We start from the raw sequence: 9369 nt of genomic DNA, 5'->3' as shown, positions 1-9369 counted from the left end.
GCAGGACTACAGCACCACTTACAGGCCTGGCATATGTCTTCAGCGCTTTCGAGCAGTCTCGTGTGAACGGACACGTTTCTGGTGCCTATTGCGTGTGGACGGAATACTTTTTTGATATCGATTTCGGTCCGTTTGCATTATCGTCCTCGTGTGGCTCCAGCCTAAACAAGTAACAGACACATAATCAGCACTTTTGAAACAGGCCTGAAACAGAGGGGTTTATGGGATGCTACAATGTTTGGTATTTTGAGCCAAACACTTCAGAGACATGTTTTGTATCTGGGACCTATAATATATTGATGAAAAATAGTATAATCGGGGAACTTTAAACCTTGACCAATATCATCATAATTGAATGTACAGTAGCTCACAGAAAAAGGATTAAGGTCACATGTGAAAAATGTAATTCAGTTCTGAGTTGAAAGTCAGAATGCCGAGCTTAAAACCCTAAACGAGAATTCTGACTTTCAAACTGGAACCCGAATACACCTTTTTAATGTGGCCTATATCTTGCCGTTTATTTACACATACGCACCTGGGCAGGCTAAATCATAGTCGTGGCAGCAGTCCAGGGTGGACACACAGGCTTGGTCACAGTAGCAGGTCCCGAAGGTGCGGTCGGACCTCCACCCTTTGCTGGAGCAGGACGGGTCCCGGCCGGGGCAACACTGTCCTGTTTCCCGGCAGCCCGACTGACACGGGCCGACAAGGAAGAAAGCCACAGAGAGACAAAGCAGAGGGACAGAGCTCCTGCTGACTGTCATCCCGACGGACCACAGCAACATACATGCAACTATGTTAACGACTTACTAATTACCCTGTCTGAAGTTATTCACCATAAAGTGCTTTGAAAAGTCCTCTTTAATATGTTAACTCCTATATCATCTGTGGTCAGTCAGGTCAGCGGACAACAGCAGTTGAGGCGCTGATCAGTGAGTTGGAAGTTATTCATATGTCAACTCTGTATCTCTTAAAGGAACAGTTTACTACTGTAGGTATTACAAGAGGCCCACAAAACAAGTGACTAGTAATGGTCACTATATAAGTTAAATGAGACTAGCTTTAGATAAACAAAATTATTAAATACAGTATCATAATAATGTTTACAATAACTACTTTTACAGGATACAATGTGTATACCTCACCAATGCATTGCTTTCCTCATCTACTTAAATTGTCTAACTCTCTCTCTCTCCCTCTCTTGCTCTCTCTTGGTGAAGCAGCAGCTTCCCAGGCCCATGTGTGCCTCAAACATGTGAAAAGAAAGGATTAATGAAACTCCTATGGCTGAGGTTATTCATGCAAAAAGAACAACAGCGGGGACAGTGCAGGCCTCCACTCAAACTAAGATTCCCAGTGTAGCCTTCTGCTATGTGTATGGAGAGAGAAGATAGAAACAGGCAAAATGGGGAAACTGAATTGTTATATTGCTCAAAATTTAACAAGCTCCATTCTTAAATTAGGGAGAACATTTACATGACATTTGTGAATCCTTTTCCCTAAGCGTGGCCCCCCTACACAAACGTGTAGCTTGCAAAGATGACAACCATTAACTGCTCCACTGAACAGACAGTCATCTCACTACAGCCGTGGGGCCACTCACGTGTTCTCTCCTGATTTATTTTTCACTGAGAATGTGGCTGGCAAACAATCAAACAGCTCCACGCTGGATCCACATCACCAGATATAGAGCGCTCACTTTGCTGCTGTTTCAAAGTTGTTAAGCATGTCACAGAAGGGCAAAATTCTTGGCAGTATTTAAACTAACCTCCTTCCTACAGCCATGACCAATTTCTGTAAATATATTCTGTATTTTAAATACAGAAATATTTGTCTAGACATCATTTTATAAAGATTTACCAAGTTAAAATGTAGTTGATTATTAGATATGAATATCTTTAAAATATAATGTAAAAAAAAACACACATTCAACCTATCAATTTCTACTATGACACACAAATAACTACACTAAACCTAAACGCAGAACACTGTATTGTATTGTTCTCTGAATATGGCTCTTATGCCAACACGGGGTAAACAAGGCTTTCAGTGTTCACCTAGAAGACTAAAATGGGACACACACACACACAGGCTTCTTGGCACGTCACAAAGCAGAGATTTACATTATCGATAATCTTCTTAAATTCGGATGTATGAGTTAATTTCAGTGCAGTGCCAAGGTTGAACTGGAACCAAAGCTTGTCCCTCAATGGTTAACAAATATGTTAACTCGATCTCACTACTTCAACGCCGCTGTGAGGACGCAGAGCTAAACTCTGAACTGACTAACAAATTAGCAGCATTTGACTCGTTGGTCAAAGTTGGTACGCCAAATTAGTTTAAACAATATAAGTAGAAAGATTATCATTCGTCCTGGTAGTCCAAAGGGACAAACTACATTGAGATCCTCACACAGTTATTGGGAATTGTATTTCTCATATACTTTCAGATAAAGGTGCAAGCTTTTTCATATCGCTACTAATGTGTAGTCCTATTTAAAGGTAGCTTATGTTAAGTTTCACATGTGCAGGCTGCACACTTTGAATAACAGGGTCCTACAAAGACCCTGGAACTTCAAGAATCTTTAACTTGGCGTATTAACGTCTGTCACGTGTTATTTCCCTCAGTCATAGTGGAATAGTATAAATCTGAAGCTTGCAACACAAGTGTTTTTTATCAGGAGCTCAAGGTATTTCCTCTAATCCGGGAGGAGAGTGTTTAAATAAACCACGGACGGAGACCAATGGTCACAGAAGGAGGAAAACACCAGCTTGGCTTTCTGCGTCTTTCTCACTCACACAATCGAACACATTGTCAGGTCGCAGGAAACACCTTCACAGGTGTGAAGTGAAGTTCAACCCGCTGTGGACTACTGAGACATTTCTTCCTACAATCAAGACCCTCAGTACAGAAGATCAAGATGATTTTTCTAATGGACCTCCAGATGATGGTACTGGATGTGATTTACTTCATCATTCGCAACTCTATACGGGTCGTCCTGCGCCCGCGCACCAAGCCTATTGATGGGGAGCTGGTGCTGATCACAGGAGCAGGTGGAGGTCTGGGTCAGATCTTTGCTCAGGAGTTCACCAAGCACGGGGCAGAGGTGGTGCTTTGGGACATCAACACCAGTTCCAACGAGCAGACAGCCAAGCTGGTGCGGGAGAAGGGAGGTAAGGCGTACACGTACACGGTGGATGTGACCGACAGGCAGGATGTGTATCGCAACGCAGAGCTTGTGCGGAGGGATCTGGGCCGGGACGTTACAATGCTGGTGAACAACGCTGGAGTGGTGGCTGGGGAGCGCATGTTGGACTGTCCTGATGAAATGATAGAGAGGAGCATGAAAGTCAACTGCCATGCTCTCTTCTGGGTGAGAACTATTTAGTCTATATGACATTTGTTAAAGAGATATGAACAAATAAACTTTAAGTGTTGAATCCCCCAGATGAAACCTCCTTAGGTTCAGACAGGATGTCCAGCTGCCATTGACTTAATAATTGGTCTCAATACCATTGAGTGAGTGGAAAATGGTGGCAAACGATCAAAACAGTCGCTTCATGTTTTATTAAAATATAATTCTAAAACCATTGTCAGAGTGGGGTTTAGCAGCAAATCATGTGTTACACAATCAAGACAATGAAAAACACTTTAGGGAATTCAGTCATTGTCTTGATTGGTTTGTATGAAAATTGAACACTTTTCTTGTTTTGGCAGAAACATCACAGCAGTGAGATTTTACTAAAATTATAATGCTGCACACACAATGATTGCTTTGATTGTCTGCCATCTTTTTTCATTCTGTTTCCTTATTTGCACCAGTTTTTAATCTGCCTTTTTTTTGCAGTTGGCACATTTTCTTAGTCGAACACAAAGATGCATCACTGTCTGAATTAAGACCTGGAAATAAAACTTTTCACAATACACAAGCTTTGCAGCATCAGCTGTTGTACAGAGCACGTTATTGTGCACAGTTTTATGTGTGACGTGTAAAATGTTTTGCGTTAATAGCTTTATCCCCTTCGCACTTTGGCCTATACTGTGGGTTTCCCACATAAATCCTCTTAATGTGAAGCTGCTCGTGTAACATAAGCTTCCTTCGCATTGAGCAACATTTAAGTCAAAACTATTTTCATGTACTAGTTGCCTCATAACATCCTGCTGCAATCTAACAATGTGTGTGTGTGTGTGTGTGTGTGTGTGTGTGTGTGTGTGTGTGTGTGTGTGTGTGTGTGTGTCAGACAGTGAAAGCCTTCCTCCCTCAGATGAAGGCCCAGAATCATGGACACATCGTCACCATCGCCAGCGTCCTCGGTCTCTTCAGCACAGCTTGTGTCGAGGTGAGCCATGGACATGGAAACACCGCATTGCAACACTAAGACAACTACACTTTACAGACGTTCACACACTTCTCTGCTTAAGTAAACTAATCAAATTGTAAATCATTTTGTAAATGTCCCCCCCAAATTTGTTTTTGTTTGAGACAGGATTACTGTGCCAGTAAGTTTGCAGCAGTGGGCTTCCACGAGTCTCTTGCCCATGAGCTGCTGGCTGACGAGGTTGATGGAGTGAAGACGACTCTCGTGTGCCCCTACATTGTAGACACCGGCATGTTTGACGGCTGCAAGATACGGTATGCCAACAAAAAGAGCACATACTGCCTTATCTTATCTTATCCAATCACAGCATGTCATTAAACTGTAAATCGGATAATTATAATTAGCAATTTAGACCGAAACTGGAATATATAACAACATCCTAAATAACTATGGTGGAAAAACTGCTCAACAATAGCATTTGTGTTCCTGGTTTGCTTGTTCACTTTGGTAAATGGAGTGAATTCATAAAGCGCTTTATCCAGTCTTTACGACCCCTCAAAGTGCTTCAAAGTACTGTTTCAAAAATGTGCCAAATTGGGTTCAATAAAAAACTTCTTATCTTATTTATCTTAAAGAATACAAGTCATAATTCAGGCCCAATTGCATTCACACCTCATTCATACAGAACAGTGCCACTTGCTCTAGGAAGTTCAAATTCTGTCACACAGACCGGGAGCAACTCAGGGTTAAGTATCTTGCCCAAGGGTACATGTTGACTGCAAGGGATCACAGTGATGTGGTGTGTATGATGGTATGTTGGTCTACGAGTGGATGCTTTGGTTTGTGTGTGCTTTGAAAGTGCTGCATACTTACTGTTGGGGAAATATTTTCCTAGGCCCACAACTTTGACCCAGTTTATCAGTTTGTTCTGACCTCAGTGAGCACAGGCTGTGCTCTCAGTGTTTCGTCTCCCTATTCCTGCCTGCTGGCGTCAGCTGATAGAGGTGTTATTGTGCTTTGCCTGTTTTATCTTGTTATGCAGCATGTTGATGATTCTCTCAGGACCAGCTAAATACATGGGTCTGGGGTAGAGATCTTCAGAATTGATTTGGCAACCGCTGTGTCAACTCGTGGCACACGACATGTCTTATGAATTCTCCGGCCGAACTCCAAATAAACCGTCAGTGTTTGCCATCAAAGTTCCTGCTCTCCCTGTGTCTCTCTGAGTTTTCGTCTCCATTGCTTCAGAAGTTTCCATCACACTTACTCATCTGTGACTGCCTGTTTGTCCTTTGGTGCCACTAATAGGGAGGAGGTGGAACAGTTCCTCCTGTCCCCTCTGGACCCCCAGTACTGTGTGGAGCAGGCCATGAACGCCATCCTGGTGGACCAGCCCTTAGTGTGCATCCCTCGCCTCACATACCTGCCGTTTCTCTCCAGAGCGTGAGTACAGAGCTACACCTTCAGATCAATCAGAGACTATAAATAACTAACACTGCTCAGCAGCTGATGTTCACGATGTTCATTTCTTTTCAGATTGTTGCCATGGGAATCCAATGTGGTTACATATCGTTTCATGGGCTCTGACAAGTGCATGTACCCCTTCATTGAGGCTAGGAAGCAACTATTGTTGAATAACTCTGTTAAGGTAGAATAATTCCACATTAGTACTGTTAAGAAAACCTTTGTACAGAAGAGGATTAGGGCCAAATGTGAACAATGTATTTCATTCTGAAGCCAATTTTGGAGTCAAAACCATTAAGAATATCCTTCTGTTTGTGTGGACAACAGTGGGCCAAACTGCCCAGCTACATTGAGAACCTATTGGACCAATGTAATACTGAGGCCAAATGAAGCTGACTGTGAGCTTCAGAAAAACAATTCATAAGTGTACTAGATGACAACTCAGCCAAGTGATCATCAGCACCCACACATCAATGTTCAGATGAAGTTTATAGACAGTTAAAACAGATTTCTCCATAAACCTGCAAGATGAGCTCTTCAAAGTGACTGGGTCCTGGACTGGCCAAGGGGATGTGTCATTAACATCTGTAATTTAATAATGTACCAGGATATTGCGCTGTATTATGTTTACATTAAATGAAATTATTGAAAAACCACATCTCCAAACTCAGTGTGTGGCGAGTGCTTGTGATGTGTGCTTATTGTTACTCTTACATGACTCATAAATGAGCAAAAACCATGGTGAAATGAGGTGAAAAAGTGTTAGCAAGAATTATTTAGAAAACATGCCTTTTTCTACTTTTTCACAATTCCTAAAACAAAGGATTTTCTGGGGCCATTTTTAGAACAACTTATTTTAGCAATATCTAAAATAGTTTTGCCAATACTAATACCAGTAATATGCCAAATGCATAGAAAATAACATGTTTAATACTCAAATGCTGTTCAAAGCAATTCAAGCGAATCATCAAAAGGTTTATACAAAATAAATATTGAATTGTCGCACAGCCTAACATTTACTTTTCGGTTTAATACTACCCATGTCAAGAAGAAAAAAAGATAAGAGAAGTCTTAGTTTTGTGCAAGTAAGCACATCAGTTTATTACCATGGGGAGCGGAGAGAGGTTGACGCGGGAGAGAGAGAGGAAGCATCAGGGAAACATGGCTGCCACACAGCAGAGACAACGTCACATTACATCAAACGCTACATTTAGTAACAAATTCATCCCAGCCCTACATGGTAATGTCAATAACACTTCACGTGTGGTTGTTTATGTAAAGCACTCTAGGAAAATCAACAAAGGTTCGCCAGCTGCACCCTAGACAAAGATGGGGTTGTGACCTTTATGAGAGCTAGTTTAATGAACTACCTCTGAAGGGGATCAAACGTAAAATACTTAAAAACAAGAAGAAAGTTCTCACAGAGAGGAAACAAGTTCTAGGCTAAACAAAACAGAATTCACAGTTAGTTGCTTCTTTTTCCCCCCCACCAAATAAACCCCAGACTCATTGGCTAGGATGCAGCTACTTTTTCTAAAAGCAAAAAAATAAATACTGTGTACAAATTAAACAAAATCAAGGGGAGGGACCTATTTTTCCTATCGATCTTGTTTAACATCTTGGAAAGGTGAATATGAACAGTGATGGTTTAGCGTCTACAGACACGGAAGCTTCCTGTAAACGTCTAAAACTAAGAACACAGTGTCAGAGTTTTCTCTAGTGCTTTTACAGACCACTGATCATCTAAACAGTGCCATCCAGAGTCTGTGTCAATGTGCTTGAGTTAGCCTGTTTCAGGTGCAAGTCACCTTCCATCTCCTGCTTGCCACACCTGAGGAGAATAAGTCACACAGAGTCAGTGTTAACAGTTCATCTGACCCAAAATAGGACTTTGATAGCTGTGTTTACGTGCACCTGTGTGTAGTATTTATATGTGCGCTGTGTCATGTTTTAAAGAATAAACAGCAACACCACCAAATCCAGCCTTAGACTGTGAGACGTGTTGAGTTCCTACAACCATTGCCAGTTTAATACTGTGCTTTTCATACAAGCTACTTTTTTTTTTAATAACAGTAGAATACATTCTGGGTTATTAGACAAGAGCTGTGTCTGTTTATCTTCAGAAAATTAATAGATTATCTCCTAAGGTTCCCTGGGAAACATGCAGCACTTGGAAAATTGACAAGCAACATCTTCAGAGCAAGCCATTTAATGCTGATTGAAGTGTTTACATGTAGCATTTTCTTGATTACTGATTCTGTTCATTAGCACGATGAAAGGTTTATGTTAAACAGCAATAAGTAGCCAGAGAGACAGTGTTGGTCACAGCTTACCGAGAGATTGGTCCATTTCCTGTCCTTTCATTCGACTGCTGGTCCAACTCTGAGAGCAACTTTAATATATTCAATGCAGCCTGAAGAGGTGAAGGACAGTAAAGGTTAAAGGTTATTGAATTGTCCCAAATGCTACTCAGTACAAAAGGAAAGAAAAGAAAACTCACGACAGCTATTATCGTAACACTTGCTTTGTTCTGTGCAAGAGCAGTAATTAGCTGTGGAAAAGGTAGGGCTTAATGATACGCTTGGCAGCATATGATGCACTGAGAACTAATCCGTCCAGCTTTGTCAACATTGGATGTTGTTATGGTGAGTGACCCTCTTGAAGCCCCTTGTTTCCAGCATGTCCCTATTAGTGTGATATCCTGGCCCAATCTGAGGCCTCCAAACACTCCATCATTTCTTTCAAACACAATGTGATTACCGTAATTTTTGGACTATAAGCCGCGCCTTTTTTCCCATTTTTCGACGCTGCGGCTTATATAACGGTGCGGCTAATCTATGGATTTTTACAGCTAACGGCCACTCGGGGACCTCCTAAATCTATGGATTTTACTGGTTACAGTCCAGAACCTTTAACTCTATGGGCTCTATGGCCGGTCCGCGGACCCCCACCTTTAAGCGGCGGGTTCCAGCAGGAAAAGCTGGAGGCCGGAAAAGAGTGAGACAGGTAGCGCGCAAAAGTAAAAGTGGAACCGAGAGTGGTACGAGAGACAGAACGAGAGCAAGACAGACAGACATTACGAGAGCGAGACAGTTTGTCCCCGTACCACTGGTTGAAAACCACTGCTGTAGATCACTGCCGGTACGTGCGCTGGGAGCGCACCGTTTAAGTTTGAAAGTTGAAAAGTTTGTGTGTCTGAAACGCTATGTGATACAGTACAGTTTACACAGCACAGTACATGTTCTGTAGCTACTATTGCACTAAATGGTAACACTTGAATACGTTATGCAAATATGCAACTTGTTTGTTGAAATGTTAATAAATGGGAGCTTCCTCAAACAGCCATCTCTTTCCCGACAATCCCCTCTGTGCACGAACCCTTACATATGGTAATTAAACATTAAAACACCTGCGGCTTATAGTCCAGTGCGGCTTATATATGTACACATCATTCAATTTAGCTGCTGCGGCTTATATTCAGGTGCGCCTTATGGTCCGAAAATTACGGTAGTCGCTTTTCGGCGCCTCCTGTTTTTTTAACGCTGATTTGGGTGACTTGTGTAATTCGTGGGGAACTGAAGAGTTT

At 41.9% G+C, this 9369-nt stretch overlaps 3 protein-coding genes across 7 annotated transcripts in view; 1 reads left to right on the top strand and 2 right to left on the bottom strand.

The window, feature by feature from the left end:
- Positions 1-9369, bottom strand: part of topbp1 (DNA topoisomerase II binding protein 1) — a 976277-nt gene that overhangs the window by 8272 nt on the left and 958636 nt on the right. The gene's annotated exons all lie outside the window — the stretch shown is intronic.
- Positions 2801-6441, top strand: rdh20 (retinol dehydrogenase 20). Its single transcript, XM_010782589.1, has 5 exons — positions 2801-3373; positions 4242-4340; positions 4488-4633; positions 5628-5762; positions 5856-6441. The coding sequence occupies exons 1-5, from the start codon at positions 2921-2923 to the stop codon at positions 5974-5976; spliced, it is 954 nt and encodes a 317-aa protein (XP_010780891.1). The 5' UTR covers positions 2801-2920; the 3' UTR covers positions 5977-6441.
- Positions 6853-9369, bottom strand: part of stau1 (staufen double-stranded RNA binding protein 1) — a 19267-nt gene continuing 16750 nt past the window's right edge. For all 3 annotated transcript variants that reach the window (XM_010782590.1, XM_010782592.1, XM_010782591.1), the window contains exons 14-15: positions 8117-8196; positions 6853-7614 (exon numbers count right to left, since the gene is read on the bottom strand). In XM_010782590.1, coding sequence (XP_010780892.1) covers positions 7527-7614; positions 8117-8196 — 168 coding nt within the window. In that variant the 3' untranslated portion in view covers positions 6853-7526. The remainder of the gene's footprint in view (positions 7615-8116; positions 8197-9369) is intronic.

The sequence above is a fragment of the Notothenia coriiceps genome, unplaced genomic scaffold (assembly GCF_000735185.1).
Source record: "Notothenia coriiceps isolate Sejong01 unplaced genomic scaffold, NC01 NC01_scaffold00024667, whole genome shotgun sequence".
In the NCBI taxonomy this organism is placed as follows: domain Eukaryota; kingdom Metazoa; phylum Chordata; class Actinopteri; order Perciformes; family Nototheniidae; genus Notothenia; species Notothenia coriiceps.
The sequence above is the reverse complement of the archived record's forward strand: the minus strand, read 5'-3'. Positions and strand labels throughout refer to the sequence as shown.